At 34.9% G+C, this 25,395-nt stretch overlaps 1 protein-coding gene across 1 annotated transcript in view; it reads right to left on the reverse strand.

Annotated features, from left to right (window-relative positions):
• LOC105216385 (uncharacterized) overlaps positions 1-25,395 on the reverse strand; it is a 159,729-nt gene that overhangs the window by 67,998 nt on the left and 66,336 nt on the right. Inside the window, exons 2-3 of the mRNA XM_029042926.2 lie at positions 20,564-22,332; positions 1,241-1,383 (exon numbers count right to left, since the gene is read on the reverse strand). Coding sequence (XP_028898759.2) covers positions 1,241-1,383; positions 20,564-20,685 — 265 coding nt within the window. The 5' untranslated portion in view covers positions 20,686-22,332. The remainder of the gene's footprint in view (positions 1-1,240; positions 1,384-20,563; positions 22,333-25,395) is intronic.

Consider the following 25,395-nt stretch of genomic DNA (forward strand, 5'->3'; position numbering starts at 1 on the left):
AAAAATTGCTAAAAAAACGTTTTTCGGCTTCTAAAGCAGACTACTGGCTTAAATCGTTGACTTGAAATAGGTCCTCTAAATGCTAAGTAACTAAGTATATGTATAAATTCAGGATATATCAGATGCTCTTCTTAATTTAATTTGTTTTGAAATATGTATAAGCAAACCAACCGAAATTCAGTACCATGGCATTATTCACTGAAGACCTAAGATGCCTTAATTTTTTTCCTATAACACAAAGTGTCTTTGAAATTTTAATAAATTCGCATGGGAACGCAAAAATTTAAAAAAAATTCAAATTTTTAATGAAGACTATCCAATTCCGGTTCCCGTAGTGCCAACAATCACATTTTTACTTTTTCACAGAAAGTGCAAAATTCACACTTTGAACTTTATATCTTATATCATTTCCAATTCTGTGATTCCTTCTCTATAGTATAATTATTGATGTCAATTGCAATATCTAACAATCCATCTGATCAATATTAGTAAATTAACAACAACAGATGATATAGTTTTAATAATTTTTCGGAATCTTTAACTTCTGAGAGGTTCTCTTGGTTGAAAGAATCATGACCAATACTCATATGATGAGTTTTACATCCGACGTGGACGTGGGCCGCACATGAACATTGTGTAATTATACTCAGTTCCAATCATGCTACTGATCTTCTCAACGTTATTTAATTAAATATTTGTTAGAGTATGACTACTTTATTATACCAAGGATACACTACACATTTCAAAGTCTCAATCTGAAAATCAATGTCAATTAATTGTTATTGATTATTAATTCGAATACTTTGATTTTAATCAATTTATAACTCATATATCCCAAATCGTCTAATTATTACATAGACCCAACAAAATTATAATTTACATTCTACTAGTTGTCTAACTTAAATTAAAATTACTCAAAAAGACTAATTGAAGTTCACACGCAAGAAACCCCGAAATCAAAAAATTAGTATAAAAGTTAATAACATAATATATAATAATTCTGGGTAACATTGCGGACCATTGCGGACCGTAGAGACACTCCTCAAATAATAACCACATTTGGCCTACTATTGTTAGTATGACATTCAATAGTTCACCCAAAAGTTAATAGTGCGATGCCACAAATTAATTGTGAGTAATTAAAATATTTGCCTGTTCGCCAGATTCACCACACACACACACACACACACGAGTCTTGAGTTAAATACTTTAATCACATGCGAGCATGCCGGGTACTTACCGAATTGCCGATCCGTATGAAGCGAGACGACCGGAATGCCGGGCACAATAATCGCTGGCAGCGTGCGCGAACGCAGCAGTGGCGGCGGCAGCTTACGACCAGAGCGTGCCTGCGAAATCAAGGCGGCATTGGCGGCTTGCGTTCTGAAAGTGAAGCAGGAAAAGAGCACAATGAAGAAATATAGTTAGCAAAAGGCAAGACAAGAAAGAGCGACAGGCAAGCAGGGAGGGAGGTGGAGCGTAAAAAGGAAATGAGACAAGTGAGTGACAGTGGGAAAACATGTGAAAGTATGTAATTACAATGAGTAAATAAATACAAATATACGAGTATATACACAAATATACCGTGGCGTATGAGCGCTCATATTATTGACAGCGCTGCTGGCGTAATGTGAAAGGTAATTTCGAAAGTAATTTGCATTTTTACGAGTAAAATATGTAAGTCAGTCAGATATATATGTATGTAGGTGTTTGTGTGTGCGTGTGTAAGTGTAATACTTTTTTAAAGACTCTACAAATTTATGTGGCGTGTATGCAAATCTGTGTGTTCAACAATTTTTGGTCTGCCAATTAAGTAGTTTCAGTTCGAATAATTTAAAAGCACATTTCAGACATTAAAGTTTTCAAGCAATCATATAATTTCTTCGAGCTCCCGTCTGTCTGTTGATATTACCATCAATAGTTCTCCAAATCTCCACAAAGAAAAATTAAAATTCTTTAAGCTAAATTGAGTACTTAATTGTCTCAATTAATTTTATCATTCAGACATTGCATAACCTTTGTGTGTGGTTTCCATTTGTATGCAAATCTCATACATTAACGCCTTGAGTGCCATATTTCTTGCAAGGACTGCGCTAAATAAACATTTATACATGTAAATTTACAGTATACTCGTATATGCTTATTTACAACTTCGCTGCAGGTGCACATAAAGTTGCAAGTGCTATTTGTCACATTAGCTTATTACACATTTACAGGTGTGATAATATGCTGTCGAGCACAATGTGGCACATGTCATGGCTTATTGCAGTTAACCATGCACGTGTGAAATGTAAAACACGCTGAGAGGGAGGAGAGAGTTGAAAATACATACTTTTGCTATTTTTATTTATAGACAAGAAAAGGTTGCAATGGAATCAGTGTGTAATTATAAAGATTTTTTCTCTGTTAAAAGCAATAATAAATATTGATGAAATTGAGCAACATACACTTAACAAAATAATATAGTACGTATGAATAGACGATCAAAACCTGTTCACAAGTTTATACTTTATCCAAAAGTAATATAAATCTAATTGAGCAATTATGAGATTTCAGAAATTGAATCACTAATTGTTCTCAATTTATCAGACAATAGAGCAATTGATTATTTACTCGATTAGTACTTAATCGATAATAAATTGAGTTATAAATCATGTAATTAAAATTCATGTAAGAAAAAGAAAACTAAATTTCCTTGATACTTATTCGCCAGTACTTTCCTTTCTTTTCTCTTTTAACTAGATAGATCAACTCAACAACTCTGATTGAAAATATAAAAAAAAAAATCAATTTAATGATCAAGTTTTCTCAAACTAATCTAAAATAATGTATAGAAAGCTGTCACATAATAACAATTTAAATTTATTTTCACTTATTTGAAGACCAAGCATATGAGTTAATTTACATTTTAACTGTCTCAGCTAATTGAAATGCTGTTTTTGGTATAATAGCCCTTTTACACAGTAGCTAATTGATCAATAAACCTGCTCGATTAAAACGCTGATTAAGATCAATTTGCCATATCAAATAAAATTCTACATTAATTTTTGATTAACTTTTAATCGACTTGAAAATTAAATGCAATTCTGCGAAAAAGACCGTATTTGTAATTATATATACGTTCTTTGATTGCGATTGGCTGTAAATTTTGATAAAATACCATTAATATTACTCGACGCCAGATGTCGATGCTGGACATAAATAAAAAATAGCAAACAGCTGATGAAACTTAACAACTTTTTATGAAAAGTAAAAACAAAAATGTATAACAGCTGATCGGTTATCGAGTTGACGGCAATGTGAAGGGCAAAAAAGGGATTCTCAAAAAACATTTTGATTGATTAATTAATTTGACTGTGTAAAAACGCTATAAGACTGATTCTTATATGTCCAGTGTGCTTCGAGTGCGTTCGATGCGATACCGGGTTATAGCCGAATCGATGATAGTGCGACACTTCTCTCTCTCTCCTTCGCAGTTCGGCGCCAGTTGGAGATCCCAAATGTAACCAGGTCGCCCCCCACCTGATCCCTCCAACGGAGTGGAGGCCTTCCCCTTCCTTGGCTTCCTCCGGCTGGTACTGCATCGAACACTTTCAGAGCTGGAGTGTTTTCGTTCATTCGGACAACAAGACCTAGCCAGCGTAGCCGCTGTCTTTTTATTCGTCAATGTCGTCGTATAACTCGTACAGCTCATCATTCCATCGCCTGCGGTATTTGGGGACCATAAATCTTGCGCAAAATTTTGCTCTCGAAAACTCCTAGTGCCGTCTCATCGGATGTTGACATCGTCCACGCTTCTGCACCGTAAAGTAGGACGGGAATATTTGAGAGACTTGTAAAGTTTGATTTTGGTTCGTCGAGAGAGGAGTTTACTTTTCAATTGCCTACTCAGTCCAAAGTAGCACCTGTTGGCAGGAGTGATTCTGCGCTGGATTTCGAGGCTGACATTGTTCGTGTTGTTGATGCTGGTTCCCAGGTAGACGAAATTATCTACAACTTCAAAGTTATGACTGTCAACAGTGACGTGTGAGCCAAGACGCGAGTGCGCTGACTGTTTGTTTGATGACAGGAGATATTTCGTCTTGTCCACATTCACCTCCAGACCCATTCGCGTCGCTTCCTTATACAGGCGGGAAAAAGCAGAACTAACGGCGCGGTTGTTGCTTCCGATGATAACAATATCAATAACATAAAAATTGGAACGTGACTATATCCACGATCCCATCAATCAGAACAAAAAGAAAAAAGGAGAGTAATGTCGCTATGGTTGGAACTACGGAAAAGTTAAAACGTTTTTTAACAAAATGGTGACTGCCTGACCTTTGACCTGTTCGATTTTTTTTCCAAAATAGTAAAAAGTTAAATTTGAGGCATAAAAAAGACTCTCCAAAAAGTTCAGATAAATCGGTTGAAAAGAATTGAGCAATAGAGCCAGGTTGAATGCCGGGAAAAAATCCTGTGTTTCCAAAAATAATTTGAATTTTGAAAAATTTTATTGGAGACGTATTCTTAAATAGTTAAATTTTGAAAATATAAACAAACAAAAAAAATTGTTTTTCTACAACAAAATACCCTTTAATATTACACATTAGGTATCCAAATACGTGTCATACCACAAGTTGTGTTTCTTCTTATCCTTACGTTCACACTATCTTAATTTATAAACTATATGTTCATGTATATAGCACATAACCCCCAAAATCCGCTTAAATTTAATGCATGAAAGTCAAGCAATTTCACAACATAAACACTCTCCACGGAATTGCTGCACAACCCGTTAACACCGCCCCCGCTTATTTCCGGCATTGCACTGTCTGCCCGCACGGAATATAGCGCATTCATATTTGTCAAGTGAAATGCAAGTACAAAGTACAACAACAACAATGCATTATTATCAAGCAGATTATCATGGCTAAGAGTGTGAAAAGCTCTGACAATCACATCCGCCGCAAAGGCAACAACAACAACAACAACGGACAACAGCAGTGCAGACGAGCAACAAAGCAGCAAAGCAGCAGCGCGCCATTGCATGAAGGTCATTAACGAAAACTGATGCTGGCAGCAACAACAGCAACAACAAGAACAACGCGCACGAAAATTCACTAAAGTACACAAACTTTATTAAAATCATAATTCATTTGTCATATTTCATTATGTTTGCGATTTAAAACAATTTCAGCGAAAAATTGAAATTTATATATTTTCAGCGCTTGTTGACACTTACACACACACACTCATATTTACTGCACTTAGTTTTATATGTAGTGATGCATTTCGTTTTTTTGCACTTAGTTCTCCGTTTTAAAATTTTTTAAATTTTTCCAAATTTTTGCCAACGCATGCTGTCACATGCAGCTAAATCAACACGCTGCAATCCAAACCAAAAAAAAAAGAATAACGGCAAAATATTAGTTGCTGGCATTGTGGATTATTTTTGTTGTCATTGCAGCACAGCTGACTCTTATTCAGTGAAAATCGAGTAGCTTCCTGTTTTCCAAGCAATTCAAGCATTCCAGTGTGTGTGTATGTATTTCAAGTGCATGTGTGAGTGTATGTGTGGATGCAAGTTAGTTTTCTCGCCTACATGTGTGCGTGGCTATGACATTGTATGCCCTTTTTAGTGAAGTATGTATGTATGTTGCGTGCAAAATCGTTTTTAGCAGTTGCCAGCTAACAGCGTGAAATGCCATTCGACAATAATGGCAAGGCAGCAGCAGCAGCAGTTGTAGCCACAACTTTACAACAACTTCGTCAACTTCAACTAAGTAACACAAACACTTGCGTGCAAATCGCATCCGGTTGACAGTTAGTGCGTAAATAAGCATTGACACTGCCTCATATGAATGGTGAGTAAAAATACATGCAGATATATATGTATATTTGTGTGTGTTTGTATATGAAGGTATGCAAGTGCATTGTGGTGTGAGCTTGTCAATTCCGTTGTTGAATGCAATAGATCTTTGTATGCGTGCATGTATATGACGTTTGTCCGTCATATAATCACAAATATAAAATTTGTATTAAATGTAATGTGAGCTGACATTAAATTATCACCAAAATAGAAAAGCAGGTGAGCCGATTTTTGTTGCATCCTAGACAACTTTTATGCGGTTATAGCCGAGTCCACAACAGCGCGCTACGCAACACCAAGTGAAGTCAGGTCCTTCTCCACCTGGTCCTCTCTTCAGAGTGTAGGTCTCCCGCTTCCTCGGCTTCCTCCGGCGGGTACTGCATCGAACACTTTCAGAGCTGGAGCATTTTCGTCCATTCGAATAACATGATCTAGCCAGCGTAGCCGCTGTCTTTTTATTCGCTGAACTATGTCAATGTCGTCGTATAAATCGTACAGCTCATCGTTCCAGCGTCTGCAGTATTCGCCGTTGTCAATGTTCTGAGGACCGTAAATCTTCCGCAAAACCTTTCTCTCGAAAACTCCTAATGTCGCCTCATCGGATATAGATATCGTCCAAGCTTCTGCACCATAAAGTAAGAGAGGAATGATGAGGGACTTTTAGAGTTTGGTTTTTGTTCGTCGAGAGAAGATCAATGGCCTACTCAGTTCAAAGTATCATCTGTTGGCAAGAGTGATTCTGCGTTGGATTACCAGGCTGACATTGTTATTGCTGTTAATTCTAGTTCCCAGATAAACGAAATTATCTACAACTTCAAAGTTATGACTGTCGACAGTGACGTGGGAGTAGGGATGCAAACGATGTATCGATGTTTTTGAAACATCGATGTTTTCGTCAAAAAGCATCGATGTTAGCCATCGATGTCTCGAATCTAAAAACATCGATGCATCGATGTCACTTTCAACGATGTTTTATGTCGATGTTTTATATAAGAATTTTACTTCACACCTCCACACTTTTTCGGGTATTAACCCGAAACCCTCTATTTGGTTGGATACGCTATATTACATTGGAATTCGATTTTTGTAAAATACGGAGAATTCGTTAAGGGAATGTGCGCTTTGACCTGCGGTACTTTTATGATTATACAATTTACATAATTCTGGCGTAGACTACTGCGTTTGATCAGAGATTCAAATTACTTCATTTGAAAGATGCTGGGGCTAAAGGAAATACTTTTTTTTTGTTTCATAGAAAATTAATCGTGCTGATACAACGGAATCTTCGGATGAGTGTGAAACAAAATACTTGTTTGGTGTTTGGAACCAGAATAAACATTTGGTCCACCAAAGGTGAAATGTAAGCTGTCTAATTTATCTACAATTACAGGGACGGAAGGTTGAAGAGAAAGTGTAACTCGGCTGTTACCCTACCAATCAGAAGCCAATAGAGTTTGGGTTGACATGAATACTGTGTTTCCGGAGTTGTATAAATAGGCTTATTAATATTTACACATTGTAGCCTCTTCAGTGTCGAGTAAACGACTGTTTTCTAAACCCAGGGCAACTATCACGCAGAAGTAAAATCGAAAAGAAATGGCAGTGAAAAAATTTTCCATATCGTTGTTTTGAAATTCTGTTATTTATTGAGAAAGAACTTTAACAGACATATATCGATGTTTCGATGTATCGATGTTTTAATGGCCGATGTTTTTGATTTCGATGGGTTTTGAAGAAACATCGATACATCGAACCATCGATGTTTCATTTTACGATGTTTGCATCCCTACGTGGGAGCCGAGACGCGAATGCGCTGACTGTTTGTTCGCTTCGCTTCCTTATCCAGACGGGAAAAGGCAGAACTAACAGCGCGGGTGTTGTTTCCCTCTGTAGATAGTCTATTTAATATTCAACTCCTTACGGCGAACTTCTTGCCCTAACTTTTTAATATGTGGATTTTAATTTATAAAAACCCTGAAAATTAAACACCAGAGATTTGACCTCAATATGTTGATCGCAGAAGCAATCAGCTGTTCTTCTACTTGATTTTACATAGATTTATTTTTTCTCACTAAGCAAAAAATCTATTTCGTTCCGTACAATGACGCCTACCAGTCATCCTAAAAAGTTCGAAGAAATCAATCCATTTATTTTCTTTTGTTCGATCTCACCTTCAAAAGACATGTGTGTAAACTTCGCAGCTGTCAGAAAATTGGCTCGCGAAATAGCAATTTTAGGGGTGCTAGTTGTGGTATTTTGAGAGAAAATTGAAAAAACGCAATTTTGTGTTTTAGTAAAAAGTTATTTTTTGATGGAAGCAGTGCTGTTAATGCCAAAACGTGGCTTGATGAATGTTATACACTGGATCTGCACTAGGCGACTATTTGTGTATCTACGTAGTAAATGGTTTACCAAATATGAACATTGAAAACAATGAACTCAGGCGTTAGATTTGAATTTCAAAAAATCGATTTTTTTCTTTCTTATTGAATAGTACAATATGTTTAAAATATTTCTCTAAAATTTAAAATCGATCCGAGTAAAGAATTTTCAACCGATTGACTTGAAAATTAAAATATATATTCCTAAATAGATTTCCACAGAGTGACGTGGGATTTCTAGGAGTGCTCCGGAAAAATTGAACCACGCCATATCTCAGCCATTTTTAACTAAAAACTATTTTTTTTTTTTAATATTTATAAAGCTTTAGATATGTATTAAATTAGCAATAAATGTAAAGAAGTCCTACCTCAAATAGTTTTTTCAAAGAAATTCCTAAAAGACCATCCGATTTTAATGCGTCAAGGTTGGTGTAACCCCTTAAATGCATTTATCTCAAAATTGTATTTTTTAAGACGGTGAATTTGATTTCTCGAAAAGTTATATAGCATACACCTTTGAAGAAGCATTATTCTGTTATTGGACGAAGACTTTTTTACAACTAATTTTTTCGAGCAAATACCTGGCGAAAATTTGACAAAAAAAAATTGTTTTTTTGTTCAAGGTCTGTCAAAATTTGAAATTTTAATATTTTCTTTTTTCCTTCGTCCAATAACGATATTTATCCATGAAACAATCGAAATAATTTAGGTTTTTTGATTATAGATGAAGAGAAGAGCATTCATGCATTTACGTGAAGGGAGATGAGTAGAAATGGAGATGAGGGGTTTACCGAATTTTTAAATAAAAATTCCACAATAAACTATTTAAATATGTCTATTTGATATGCTGAAATATTTAAATAAAATATATGATTGCATATATTAAAAAAAGGAAAAAAAGAACTTTTTTCAACCTCTGAATAGGGACCCTATTCCACTCCACTTTATGATATAACTTTGAGGGTTTCTAAAAAAGGGTTTTTATTTGCTCAATTCCGAATTGAATTTTTTAATTGGTGGATTTGGACTCGGGATTCACTGTCATAAACACATTCAATGAGTAGATTCATCGTCAGCTATAACGCTTTTGAGCAACCTAGGTTTATCATAGTGCCTACACCAAAGTTAACTTATTTAATGAAAATTCTACACGCCCACAACATAATTTTCTTCAACTATTACATACACTTTAGCAAATTTTTGATATATTTTTTATTCGAATCGACTTCTTACTCTAATTATTTTTGAGAAAACGTGTATACTTTTTATTTAAAAAAGGCTATTTCTGTTACTTTTCTTATTTCAAATCTATAAAATTAATTCCACATTTTAGTCAAATTGAATTCGAATTGAATTGAAATCCAACACCTGGTAGTCTACGAACACTACTTCTAATGTGTTTGCCTCCAAATGACGAAAGAAGAGCGCCATATAATTGAAACGCCATTCTTAATAATGTAAGAAAAAAGCGTTTAAAGAAATGTAAACCCCTAAGACCACCATACTTTTGGGACGCACCTCGAATCTCTCATTTTATAACTCAACAAACTTTGTATTCATTTCCGTTGGAACTTAGCTATTATTTATATAAAATGTATCTGTCTATTAAATACCTATTTTTTTACATATTTACACATACACACTAAAAATATCTGCGAAATTCCCAGCTCAACTGTATTTGCCCTTTTATCATTTTCTATTTTCCATCGAATTTCTAGTTGACAGTGAAAACGTCAACGCTTATTGACTATTCCACAATCAACCGTTGAGCTGCAATCCTTTCAACGCAGCTGTCAAACGGATCACAATCTTCCCAGCACGCAACGCGCACACCAACGTCATCAGCTAACGGTATTTCAGCTAAAGCAATAAATTCAATTTACTCTCGGAAATCCATAAAAAAAAAACAAATATTTGAATCCTTTGAACAAAACCACGAGTTCAACCGAACGTAATATAGCTTTGGCCGCTGATAGTGATGCCACATGGAGGAAATTAAATACTTCCGAGCTGCTTTTTTTTGCGTGCGCATGTGAATGTGTGTGTGTGTGTGTGCGTTAGTGAGTAAGCACTGCAGCGTAGTGCGGAGACAAGTTCCTTATTCGGTAATTTATTTAATTTATGTCGCCAACGCGCGTCACACGCACATTTCTCATTGCTGAATTTACATGGAAAATGCGCTGTTCTCACGCTAAGCTCAACGGCAGCAACAGCAGCTGCTGCTATGTCTTTACGTAGGGAAGCGTGCGAGGGAGCGAGGGAGCTGCGGTATGATTTATGTAAATTGTAGACGGAATAGTGTAGAGAATATAACTAATTGAGTGCCACTTGATTGTATGAATTGTACTTAGTCAAGTGTGTGTGTGTGTATGTGTGGGCGTGCGTGTTGTAATTGCATATCACTTAAACAATAGCGCTATGATTACCAGCATGTTGTAGTTGTTGTAGTTTGACATTTGCAAAATATTTATGCCAACCTAATAAAATCTTAATTATGGCAATAACTTGGAAAACTCTTAATTAATTTAGATTACTTGCAAGCACAAGCTATATATACATTATAGTTATCAAGAAGTGCTTTTATAAATCGTAAATTTAAGTATTTCTGAAGACTCGACACTGAAGATTGTAATAAACACTTTATAGATGCATTTTCGCTCAAATTTTTAAGTCAATATATTTCTTTGAGAACTTCATAAAAAACTTTCATTTTACCGCATACATATGTATATTATTCATCGTAAAGAAATTTCGAAACTTTTTAAGTGGTAATTCATATACTCATACTATTTATGTTCTAAACCATCACTTTTATATGCATGGTTGGATAATTAGGACGAGTTGATGTTAATATTGTCTACATTGTTTTTATAGAGTTCGTTCATCAGCTGTTTATAATCATTAAGGATAGTGGCAGAGTAACCAGAGTTGCCACAAAAACTAGAAATTTTCCCAATAAACAGTGAGTCCGCTTCCCATCAATGTTTGTCACTGCTGAGGTGCAAATCGAAAGAGTTTGGACATCGTTTCATGACCAAACTACGAGGAAAAGTCGAACCGGTGAACTTCACCCCGAAGAAGGTGAAGACCCCCGCAAAATTGTGTTGAGCAAAAAGGTGAAGATGTTAAGAAATAAATCGCCATTTTTATACTCTCGCAACAAGTTGACGTGGCCCGCCCGAAATAGGGGTTTTGTATATATCTCACAAACCACTAAAGCTAAATAAACCAAACATTCTGCAATCATTACCTTTACGTTTCTCATTACACACCATGAAAATAGGTAAAATCTGATAATAACCACGCACACGTCAGAAACACAAAACTTTACACAATAAATGGCAGAAAGAAGTTGCACACAGATTTTTTTTTTTTAAGAAATGGTTAATTGGGGTGTCCGCGCCCATTTATGGGTCGAAAACTATATCTCAGAAACTACTCGATTTCAATGATATACACATTATATATTTTTTACTATCACAGTTTTGAAATCCATCTGATTCATTCACTTTATGATATACTAGCAGATCTTTCCGACTTCGCTCGGGCTTAAATAAACATTTCAAAAGTTATAAGTTTTTACACATTCCCCCTTACATATGTATGTATGTACTTTGAATTTTCTTGCGGGGATTCCTTTTCAAAAAGTAAAATGATGAAAATTCGAACATGCAATGAGCTAAAACTTGATTACGGCGTCTAGTCGTTTGTGTCCGTTGTCTTTCTCTCTGATTAACCCTTTCGCGGACACGTCGGCATAATCCGACACAACGAATGGCTTAAATAGGACACGTCGGTATATGTCGACATAGAAAAAAAATCGTATATAAACACGTCGGACATAGGCGTTCTCTACTGCATTGGTTTTATAGGTAGTAGCTTATTGTGTGCCACTGTAGAAGCAATCAGATTTAAGTTAGTGTCCCAATTTTGAGTAAAAATTAAATCAATAAACCAGAAACCCAAAACTGAAATCGGAATTCAATTATCCGTTTTATAAGCCAAATAAATGCATGTGTCATTCTGATAACATTTACTAAATTTCGTGTGTCCGCGAAAGGGTTAAGAAGGCGTTGGGAACCAGAGTTCGATGGCCTAGTGCGAGCTCGTATGTTTCTAATATTTTGTTCTGCCTCTAAAGCGCGTACTTGGGAGGTTTTGAAATATTGTTCAGCAAGCAGCTGCGAGCACCCGTTACTCCACTCTCTGGCACGTGAATGCGATGCGAAGAGAATGACTTGCAAGACGGTTTTCAGTTTCAGATTAAGTTTCTCTCTCTCATGGAGTCTTTTTGATACCCTCACCTAGGAACTATTTTCAGAAAGTTGATATTCTAGCAATAAATATAGCTTGCTCGGGGTGAATGTGGCTTTTCAATGGTGAAAGAATTTGTGAAATCGGCACAGTAGTTTTCGAGTTTATTCAATACAAGCGTACATACAAATCTTTCCTCTTTATAATAGTAGTATAGATACATGAGGAATCAATGAAGGTAGCAGATTAAAACTTTACAGAAATACTTTATTTGGGGTGCGGCATTACTTAACCTCTGTACCAAATATGATTAAAATCCGATTCTAACTTCCCCTAGCTCCCATATACATAGGTTTCTCAAAACTCAGTGGACTTATGCTGCATATATCGGTTAATATGTGAGATATCTTAAATTAAGTGAGCGTATAGTCTTGTATATATTATACCTTGGTGGTGAAAATGATTGAAATCGAAGAGCAGCCGTTTATAGGGTTCTCAGTGCGTTAATACGGAATATAAAGGTTAACTTGTAATATGTCTTCATGCGATGTATATTTTCATCATAGGAATTTGATCTGGTACAAAAATATTATAAAATCGGTTCAGTACCTTCTCTAGTCTCCATATTCCTAATATAATCATTTTCGACTTACGGCTGATTTTATACCCGACATCGATCAATCTGTAAGATCCCTTAACAAAAATTAGTGATCCGAAAATAGGTGAAATTTATTGGATATTTTAATGAAATATTGTAGTTTAATGTCAAAAGTATTGAAATAATGTAGAAATGTTTCCAATACAGTTCAGCGTTAAATTTCTAAAAGGAAAATATCCTCACAGCAACAATCTAACGTCTTTTCTACTCTGCTCTTTTTCTTTCTCACTATCTCTTTTTTATCAGCTGACTAACTCACTATTTATCTATTTCACCAAATAAATATTTATTTCTAAAATATCCATGAAATTGATTACTTATATATTTTCCACACAAAAACACATTTAAAAGTATTTTTTGCTGCATTAAATTTCCATACAAAATCTGTTTCTCATTAAAGCAATGCATTCGCAAATAGTAAAAAACACTCGTATTGACACTAGTGAATGTATTTATTTATGGCTATTTGTTCAACAAATGTTTATTTTGTGTGAAATTATCGTGTTTACACAGACGCAAATTCCAATTGACTATCCATTAAATAACGATAAAACAAATGAAATGTAAAAATTAAGTTAGTTAAAGCAAATAAAATTAAATTTAACGCGGATTGTGGAGCAGGCAATCAGATTTTATTTACATTTTATATAGAAAATGAATAAATATGATTCAGCCCGGCAGGCAGACAGCCACGCTTATATGTATGCACACATATACTAACACACACACACACACACGCGAACTGGCTGGCATTCCTCCTGGCACCACTAAATTGTGGCAGCTTTTAACGGATTACCAGCATTGCAGCGAGTGGTTAAGCACTGGAATGTTTGGAAATATTTTGTGGAATTTCAAATATTTCGAGTTCGGAAATATTTGCCAACAACAAACACAACAACAACAACATATAACAGTACATTGCAGCAGCTTAGTTTGGACTATGTTGTGGCGCGCGCCGCAGAGGTCAATGATTTATGCAGGAATTTTAATTAATCTCATTTAATTGCTTTGTGGCCATTAGGGTAGTGCGCAATATATTAAAGGCTTATTAAATGAAATGGGTTTGGTATAAATATACTAAATGAATTTTATAGTTTTAATGGAACGTTTGAGCTTAAGTGAGTTGTATTTTTATACTCAGAGTAAAATAGTTGGTGTAAAAAATTAAAAATCGGTGTGACGTCACCTACCTTTGCTCTGAAACCATACCCCAGGAACTACTCAACCGATTTCAATGAAATTAGGTATATGTTATTTTCCTGAAACCGTGATAAGACCGATGAAAAAATAGCAAAATCGTTTAATATCCACGGTCACTTCTAATATAACACAATTTTGAAGTCCATCTGATTCGTTTACTTTACATTATATACATTAAGAACCGATGAAGATAAAGGAACACAACTTTACATAAACCCCACATTTGAGGTATGGCATTACTCATTTAAAAAATGTCAACATCGGACCATCAAATTTCAATGCCCAAGATATCGAACCTGAAGACCTCCGTGCCAGTGGATAATTCTTTATCTTCTAGTCTGTCCGATACTTTAATGTAATTCAGAATGAATCTTTTTCTTATAATAATGTGTCTCTGTGCAAAAAATTAGTGAAATCGAGTCATAGCTTGGGGAAGCTCCCAAACACCTAATACAAGGGTTTTCAAACATCTTGTGATATGCAGTATATATATAAATTAAGTGACCGTATTGTTTTGAATATAGTATAGCTTGGTGGTATAAATTATTCAAATCGGTTCAGGAATTATCTCAGTACGTATATACCATACACTATCAGTCCAAATTATGGATAACCCACCACATTTTTTACTATTATTTGAATATTTCTTTCAAGAGTTCAGCAGAAAAAAATGCACATACTATTGGTAGCTTTTATTTCGCTTGCAGAATGAAGACTTTTTGAAGATTTACACACGACAAAAGGATGTATACCGTGGCAATTGCTATAGCTACAATGGTCTATCAAATCTGGTGTTAATCGAAGGCAAATGACGGGAGAGTTCTACGGAGTGATGATGAGTACAAATTTAGAACCCTCAGCGCAAAAAATGGACTTGGAAGATTCTTTATATACCAGCAGGATAATGAGCCCAAACATACAAGTTCGGTTAGGACGAATGTTACGATCAAAAATCGACAGGCTATGGGCAGGCCATAGCCAAACCTCTTACTAAAATCGTATTAAGTATTTATAGCAATATTTAAATGATAAACTCGACCGCTATTCTTGTGATCCCAATAAAGAAGAAATTTTAAATATAGTCATCCTTTAATTCTAAATGATCCGAATTGAGCAATCTATAAAAAGCTGTACCCATAAAGCAGTTAAATACTATAATCAAAAACTAAATCATTCAATTGTTTATTTAAAACCATCTTCGATTCGCTTTTGAACTCTCTTATGAATTCAACGACAAAGTTATCCAGTTTATTATTGTAGTCCAGTGAATTATTGTAATATTCATATATGTTAATTTTGAAAATAGTTTAGATAAAAAGTTGACTGATGATTTCTTCAAAAAGATTTTAAATTTGTTTACAATATGGCGATACATAAGGGTATATACCTATTTCACGTTCAAGTATATGAGGTTGAAGAGCTCAATCCACAGTCTCGTCGCCTATTTTTTTTATAGAATTTTTGAAATAATTTTAATTTTTTTCTGAAATAAAAAGTCAGTCAAGGCTGCAATAATTTAATATAGTAATTTATTCATGACATTAGAATGAGTACCCTTTTACACACTTAAACACCACAAATCAGAATTAAATTCGAGCTTAAATTTCCCAATCGATTTGAGCGCTACGTCACTCACTTCAAATGTACATAAATGCGTATAATGACGTTTTTCAAGTCAACATTTTCTACGCGCTCAAGTTTCGCCACATCATAAATGTAAAAGTATACACACACACAAGTATACGAGTAACGGTATATAAATTCTGTATTTTTCTTTTCATAGCTCACGCTGTCGCGTATAGTACTTTACGCATTTGCATCGCCATCGTCAACGATTTGTCATAATTAATTTTGATGACATTGCATTGACGCAGCAACCAAGTACGCCACTCACCAAAGAACCAACGGCAAAAAGAACAACAATAACATTAGCCGCAGTAATGAGACCATTACCATTGGCAATAAGACGAAAATAGAATTGACAATAAGTACAGCAGCTAAGTGCCGCCAACTCAAATCGCTGCTGAAGGATATACACGTAGTTGTTTGTATGTATGTATGTTGGTTTGTGTGATTGTATTTATGAATTTTGTGTTTTGTAGTGTCGCTTTAATGTTGATGGATGAAAGAAAGCTCTAAATTGCTAATAAAGTTCAACAAGAAAGCAATAAAACAAAACAATAATAAAAATTCGCATTTTGAATTTAACGCACTTGAAGTGGTTTTATTACGAAAATATAAGCACAACAACAACAACCTTAAAGTAAACATTTCCGTTTGCTAATAAAAAAAAGTTCCAATATTAAATTTAAGTAGCGCAAAAAAGCTTTAAGCAGCTTAAATCAGGTTAACTGCAGATAATAACTGCAGTGTGTGGTTAATATTTATCTCACATGTGCTTAAAACGATAACTGTAGTTAATATGTGAACGAGGGTGATTTGGTAAATCAGTGATTTATTTCGTAAAAAGCCTAAAAAGCCTAAAAAACTTTTATCAATCGTGATATGATGTTTTAAAATTTACTAAAAAATAATCAATATCTATTTCATAAATCGATAAATATATCGAAAACTCATTTCGCATAAAGGCTAAAAAGCTTTTATCATTCTTGATATGAGGTGTTAAAATTTACTAAAAAATAATCGATAACTATTTCATAAATCGATAAATATATCCAAAATTCGATAAATGTTTTGATTTAAATCTATTTTATATTTATTTCGTAAAAAGCCTAAAAAGCTTTTATCAATCTTGAGAAGAGGTGTTAAAATTTACTAAAAAAATCGATAACTATTTCATAAATCGATAAATATATCGGAAATTCGATAAATATTTTTATATAAATCGATAAATTTTACTATACAATAATAGATATTTAATTTCATGCAACGAAATTCGATATTTGATAAATCGATAAATTCGATATTTTCTAAACAAGATTTTTTCTAGAGTATGCCCCTTCACATTTTTGGATAGGATTACAAAACCTAGATATGTATATAGACTATTCATATGATAGATTGTGGCTTCCTATATAATTTTCGGTGGATCATGCAACAATAAATGGACAATAAAAATGTGGAAGGGATTTCTTACATTTTTTTTAAATGTTTTACACGAATTAAAATTTAAGAATCGATTTTTATATTAATTATTCGATAACTTTTATCGATAAATTTGATTATCTCAAATCTCGATTATGCCTCTTCCCCACATTTATGTGTAGGATTAAATAGACTATTAACAAATAGGGTGGTTTTCCTATATAATTTTTTGTTGGTCCCTTGTTCGAAACGGCGGAAGAAAGATGTTAAAGGGAATTTTTTGAATTATTTTCTTATAAAAGTGCTACCTTTGATTAAATTTAATAATCGATAACTAGTTTTATACAAATATTTATATTTTTGATTCGATAACTTTCGATAAATTCGATATTTTAGAAATGATTTATTTGAAGAGCTAGCGACTTCCTACTAAATCATTTACAAAATCGAGAGAGACTTCTACAGTAACTGTAGGATGGACCCATTTAGAAAACTGGATGTAAAAACCAGAGTCTGTCAATACTCTAGATTTTAGTAAAAGGTCTAAAACAAATATATAATAATTTAAATATTCACCTCCAAACTCGATGCTAACTTTGTATATTAATACCTTAGGGTTTGACGCCCAACTCCGATATAACCGTACTCGTATTTATTAGTATCTAGATCTAGAGGACAAGGAACTAACGACTACGATTATGCATGTGAAATTGTTTACTAAAAATTAGGTAATTGATTAGTATACTGACTTCAGTGAAATAATAGCTCAATGGGGGCTTCTCAAAACTACCGTTACATTTATGCTGTTCTCGTACCAAAAAGTCACTGACTTATCAAGCTTATGTCGTTAATAAATATGTATGTATGTGTGTGAGTATAACTACACATAAATTTATCCGCTTAAACCACACCCATACCACAAGACGACGACGACATTAAATCGAGATAGAGACAGACAGACAATACGCTACGCCGCAGGAGGGATAAAAGCTAAAAAATCGTATTTTCATAAACTGTTTGTCTCTTCCTGCTGCCGTCTTAATTTTTCCTCCCCACTTCTTTGTACGAATATTTACGTTCTTATTTTCTTTCTTTTTGCCTCCACACACGGCGTGCAGGGATGACAAGCGGTTGAAAAATGTGGTTGGCAAGCCTTATAAATATGCTACAAAGTTGAAAAGTAAGTAAGTAAGTATGTAAGAAGATGCCGAAGACACTGAAGACATTCGAAGACGCCGTAGCAGTATACAAACTGCCAGCAAATCAATGAAGTGGAAAAATAACAGCACTGTGAATGGGCTTAAAAAGACAAGCAGTCAGACAGACTGGCACTGGGTAGACTTTGAAATGGGCAAATCAATGTTGATTCTCACAAAGCAAGTAGTAAGCGGCGAAGTAATTTAATTATTTAAGAAAAGAAAATGTGGCTGACGGGAAAAAAAGTGAAATTAAATGGTTTCGATCAAAGAATTATCGTTTTAATGCAATGACATTTGTACACAATTTGGATGTAATCTTTAAGTATTTATTGAATTAGAAGTGAACGGTATTATTATAAATAGATATATTCTTATTTCTTGGATCTTTCGTTTTTTTTCTTCTCCTTTTATAATAACAAGAGATATGTATGCTAAATCCAAAGCATCAATTGATATTAGATATAAAATTAATTAGGGGGCTTACCCCTACCCAGACAAAGGCTTAGACAACAATTACACAGCCACACAAAAAAAATGTATGTCATGACCTGGGAGTCGCTGAATCTAAATACGAAGTCCATTTAATCGCATTGGATCAGGGTTTTGACATAACCTCAGAAAACCAATGAGGCGGGCAGCAATTTTAAAACATCATTGGATTGGTTTGAAAAAGTTTTTAAAAATCGGGCGGACGCTATTTTGGAAAATTCACCGGAATCGCTTGAATCTCGTTACTCGGAGCGTTCTTGGGGTCATGGATTACAGATTTGACGTTACTTTTCAAAAATTCAGAATGGCGAACCAATATAGTAGACACATTTTAAAAGTTCGCCATATTGTATCTGCCATTTTGAATTTTTAAAAACCGACACCGACCCCGAAAACCCCGAATAACGAGCGAATCCAATGAGTTTAAAAAACGCTGTCCGCCTTATTGGTTTTCGGAGGTTATATTAAAATGCTGATCTGATGGGGTTAAATGAGCCTCGGATTCAGATTCAGCGACCTCAAAAACATAAGACAGACCCCAGGTCAAGACAATTTTTGTTTGGTGGGGCTGTTTTATTAAAATTCTCCGATTGAAATCTGACCTCGTTTTCTTCATCGCCTCATCCCAGTGGTATCATTTGACTCGATAAAAGTTGAAGTATGGAAAGACCAATTCGTAGCCAATTTGTGTAGATATCGAGATATATCGTTCCTCATATCGAATTCTGGACTGGGCAAAATAATAGCATTGTAAGACCTGGATGAATTGCCGGTTGGATTTTCGAAACGAGAGAGAATTTCGAGAGAATTCCTCAGTTGTCTTATATCTAACCGATATAAGGATTTGAACTATATCTTGAGTAATTAAAATCGTTTGCGAATTATTTTGGGTTAGGTATCTCCAAAACAAAGAAAGAGACATATATATAAGTTCATCGATTAAACTTATCTGTTCTCCTAAAAATATTTCTATTACTTCTAGAACACATAAACGTTAGAAAAACGTTTAGAAAAAATTTGGTTGAGGTGAGAAAACGCTTTTACGATTGTATATCACGAACATATCGCTCGTTTGTTGATATACATTTAATAGTTAGAACATTTTCGGATAATTATGTTGAGAATACAGTGCGAAAAATTGAAAAACTTGAAGAAAAAATTAAAAAAAAAATCAAATTTACTCCATATCATTCTCACCCTCACTTTCTCGTCAAAATAAGTGTATATATTCGCTCATCGACCCACTATGCGCTTAGCTTTATATTACTAATACAATAGCACAACTGTATTGCATAGTTTTAGGGGCCCCACTGTGACTATTTTTCTAGAAACTAAAAAAAAAAAATCCGCGAAAAGTTGAAACAATAATATTGTATTATTGTACAACAACAACAACAACCGCTCACACTACTTGCATAAATAAATAAATTTGTATCTCGGTAAATGAGTATGTACGTATGTCTACGAAAAATTTCTGTGAACTTACTGTTTCTCCTTGCGTTGTTGACGTTTCTTCTTGAATGCTTTCTTAACACGCAACAGCAGGAACGCTGCACGGTCCACGGAGAGTGTAGTGCTCTTCTTTGGCGGCGGTGGAGCATCTTCCATTTTTTCTTACTTTCTTCTTCGTTGTTTTCACTCAGCCCAGCCCTCAGCTCAGCCCAGCTCAGTGAGTATGCAGCTGGTTTATAGTCCAAGTAGAAAGTGGTATGTCAGTTAAGCAGCGTGGGGCGCTATGCTGTTGATGTGGAGTGGAGTGGTGTCTAAGCGAAAGGGCGGCCGCGTCGAAATTGCGCACTTTCAGTGCGGTAAGTGGGCAATAAGTGTTTCGAGGATGATGAGGTAAATGTTATGGTGATACGAATGTGTCTATATTTTATTTATTTCTCTGTTTTTGTTTTTCTAAGCATGTTGCAAGTGCTGTAGGAGTTGGAACGATAGTTCTTAGTTGTTGTTGGCGCAAGTTTGAGAAAAGGCTGCTGCTCTAGTATTATTATTAAGTGCGATGTCCTTGTAAGGGTTTATCTGTCTTGGGTCTAAGATTATACGCATATATTCCTTGCTGTTTTTTTTTCGACTGATTTTGACAATTTATTTGTTTATTTTTTATTTCTTACGGTTTTTTGCTTTGTCTTCGTGTGGACTGTCAATTTCGTTATTTGCTAGCTTTGGCTGCTATTGTTTTTGCTATTTGATTGCACGGCTCGGATATTTGGTTGGTTGGTCGGTCGGTTGGTTTGTACGCTTGGCTGCGTGGTTGATTGGCGGCCTGAATTCGCTCTATTCTTTATATGTCGCCCTGTCTACACACACACCTCTACGGCGTTGCGTGTATTTTCAGCAAATTGATTCGGTTGATTTCGTTGATTCACATTAGATTTGTGGCAAGTTTTGGATATAATTTGAAACAGTACCGTTTCCTAACCTATTTATAAGAGCACACGACAGCATTAGCGCGCCTCGGCATGGTTAGAGGAGAGACCCAGCGTAAAGTGTAGAGTGTGGTTTTGGCATAAGTGATAAGCAGCGAAATCGAAGGTTGTCATCGGTAGTCGGCAAACGCTGAATTTGCCACTCAACAGTCAACAGCAAGCTTTGTTCGAGCGTATTGAACTAAACGCCAATTTTAAACTTATTTGTATACTTGCGTGCCCGCTGCACTCCGCACCGCCTTCTGACGCTCCGTCATTGTCCTACGCCACTTTCGAACGATTTCGATTTTGAAAAGCTTTGTTCGTCCGTTATGATGCTTGAATTATAAGCAATTTTATTGTTGTTTGCTGTATAAGCAAATAATCGGTGTTGTTGTTGTTGGTTTTTGTTGGTGCTATCAATAATATTGTGGGCTGCCACAACAACGCCAACAGATGCTTATCCTTTTACGAAGCATGCGGGATATGAGTGGTTAAATTGGTTGAATTGGTATGCCGCAACACTTTCACACACACACAGCCAAACACTCTCACACCTATATATGTCTGTCTGCCCAGTTGTATCTATGAACGTAGGTCGGCGGTCGCGGCCGGGGTCGTTAGGCGTCGTCTGCCACGCCAGTGAGGTCAACGTTGGCACTAGCGCCGTTATAATGACTTGTGTTACAATTTTGCTGTTGTTGTTTTATAATTTTCTATTTCTTTATCTTATTGTGCTTTAGCTGTGCGCTGAGTGCCTCTCCAGTGGGTTGCCAGCTGTTGTTACACTTGTTGTTATTACTTTTAATTCTTTATGTACCGTTAGCAGCAACACTTGTACGCACTGTAAATACAAAGAAAAAACAAGAAATATGAAACAACTAGTATATATGTACATATATATATATATATAAAAGCTCATACATATTTAACTTGATTATATTAAGCCAAGTGTGACTAAAGGTTAAGAATATAATATCCTTCAACATTTTCGCTTGCGTTCCAACTTGACACGGTTTCCACGTATTCTGTGCACACATCTAACCAAACATGAACACATCTTATGCATGACAAGTAAATATAAATATGTGTCTGTACATGCAACGTATGTGTTAAGTATGCGCCCATGCATATATCCTCTCCATTAAAGACTACTCGTCCGCGTTAAACAATGCTTGAATGTGAAAATGTTGTGGGAAAAGCAAAAAAAACCAAAAAAAATGAAACAAAAAGGTTGCACACTTGGTGTGAAAATATGCCTAAGAATCTAACCTAACTGCCTAGATACATAACTGTTTACATAACAGTGGCTTAGTTAGCATTCTATTAGTAGAGGGATCTTTTTTGTTTTAATTCTTAACCACTTCTTAATATACTTTGCGCACAAATATGTATTCCATTCATTAAACAATTAAAGGTTAATTAGTTTGCATTTGGGGAAAGACATCCAGGGTTGCCATTGCCTAGGTTATGTTACTAAATTAAGTCACGAGGGTGCAATTGCATAGCTTCATTAGAAGATGAAAATATTATATTGGCTATTTATCACACGAGTGGGAAACCTGCTGCTTAACGGCCTTCCTAATTAAACTGCTACTTATTAACTGCTCGGCTATCTCCTCCTCTTGCTGTTGTAATCTATAGTCAGTTTTATAAATATATAGAACCCTTTGGAAAATTTGTTAAATTGCATTTGCACATCAGATCTTGAGTTCCCTCAGTATGTGCTTGGTATATCGTTGTACTTAAAGTCTAGATTATGGAATTTAACCTTATTTTCATTGAAATTAAATATATTAGTCTTAATAACTTCACATCAAAGAATATTTCTATTCTTTTTGATTCCTTGATTTCCAACAAACTGTGCAAAGATCCTTATAACAAATTGGTGAAAAAATATTGTTCAATCAATTCTTTAATTTAAGGGGTTATATACAGTTAGAATTTTCAAAAAATCGATTTTTTTATACTCTCGCAACAAATGTTGCTAAAGAGAGTATTATAGTTTTGTTCACATAACGGTTGTTTGTAACACCCAAACCTAAACGAGTTAGATATAGGGTTATATATACCAAAGTAATCAGGGTGAAGAGTGGAGTTCAAATCCGGATGTCTGTCTGTCCGTCCGTCCGTCTGTGCAAGCTGTAACTTGAGTAAAAATTAAGATATCTTGATGAAGTGCCATAACTAAGCCATAAATAAAGCTATGGAAATAAAATTTCGTAAGAAGGATCGCACTATGAAGGGGCGCATGTGGATGTAATTTTTTTGGGGAAGTGGGCGTGGCCCCGCCCCCTACTAAGTTTTTTGTACATATCTCGCAACCCAATAGAGCTATATAAACCAAACTTTCTGCAGTCGTTTTTTTAGCCACTTCCTAGTACAGTACAAAAATGAAAGAAATCGGATAATAACCACGCCCACCTCCCATACAAAAGTTAGGTTGAAGATTACTAAAAGTGGGTTAACTCACTAGCGAAAAACGTCAGAAACACTAAATTTCACATAAGAAATGGCAGATGAAAGCTGCACTCAGATTTTTTTACAAAATGAAAATGGGCGTGGCGTCGCCCACTTATGGGTCAAAAACCACATCTCAGGAACTACTCGACCGATTTCAATGAAACTTGGTTTGTAATAGTTTCCTTCATCCCAATGATATGTTGTGAAAATAGGCCAAATCGCTTCACAACCACGCCTACTTCCTATATACCAGAACTTTGAAGACGATCTGAATCGTTTACTTTACAATATATAAAGTAAGCACTAGTGAAGATATCGGTGTAGAACTTTGCACAAATACTAAAAATCGCCGAAATCGGACCATAGGTTTTTAAGGCCCCATATATCGAACACGAGGACCTCGGCGCTTCTAACCTAATATTAGGGTTTCCAACTATCAATGGACTTTATACAATATAAATGACGAATATGTGGGTCAAATAGTGTATTATATAACATAAATAAAGTTAAATAAATAAATTGCGAGAGTATAAAATGTTCGGTTACACCCGAAATTAGCTCTTCCTTACTTGTTTTTATTTCATTTTCTTAATGTACATATATTTAAGAATACACACAGAAAATTTCATATCGTTCCGGTGAATATTTTCAAAGTTACAAGCAAATTTGAAAAGGCGTTTCAGAGTGCTTGGAAGTACAAGGTCCGAGCGGCAGCGCGTTTTTCTCAAAATGGTGTTTTCAATGTCGGTGACCAACATTACTCGAAAACGGCTAGACCGATTAGTCTCAAATTTTAATACGATCTTCTTAAATATATTTTTTAGAAATTAATCGAAGATTTTTTCTCTCCGATAAAATTTCAGTGAAGAATCGATTTTTTTTTTTTTTTGAGAAACCGCCATTTTGTCAAAAAATTTTATTTTGCTTATTCCTTAGATTAATTACTAGATTTAACATTATTTTAACGAAATCTGTTTGGTTTTTTAATTTTATATGATCTAGTTCCGAGATATAGTGGTCACCGCAAAACATCTTTTTTGAGAGGAGCTCCTGGAGATCAGCTGTAGCTCTTTTTCAAATAAATATTTTTACTAGTGCTAAGTGTTAAAATACAGTTAAAAGATACCATAATATGTGTATAAATTTTTGGATCAATAAATTCAAAAGTTTTCTCAGAAAAAAATCTGGAAAATTCACTTTTTTTCGGCCGTCCAACTGTATATAACTTAAGGGGGTCATCCCATGTGTTGATGATGTGATGTGATGGACTCAATAAATTTTTTTAAAGTAAAATGATTTTCAGAAATTCATCGTTTTAAAGATACAGCTGGAAAATTTGAAGGCTTTTTTTCAAAACTGTGTTTTCCAAACTTTCCACCATCGTATCTCCAAAAAGACTTGACCGAATGACTTGAAATTTGTAGGTTACATTTAGCTGAGGTAA

Source organism: Zeugodacus cucurbitae, chromosome 2 (assembly GCF_028554725.1).
Source record: "Zeugodacus cucurbitae isolate PBARC_wt_2022May chromosome 2, idZeuCucr1.2, whole genome shotgun sequence".
NCBI classification, from domain to species: Eukaryota; Metazoa; Arthropoda; class Insecta; order Diptera; family Tephritidae; genus Zeugodacus; species Zeugodacus cucurbitae.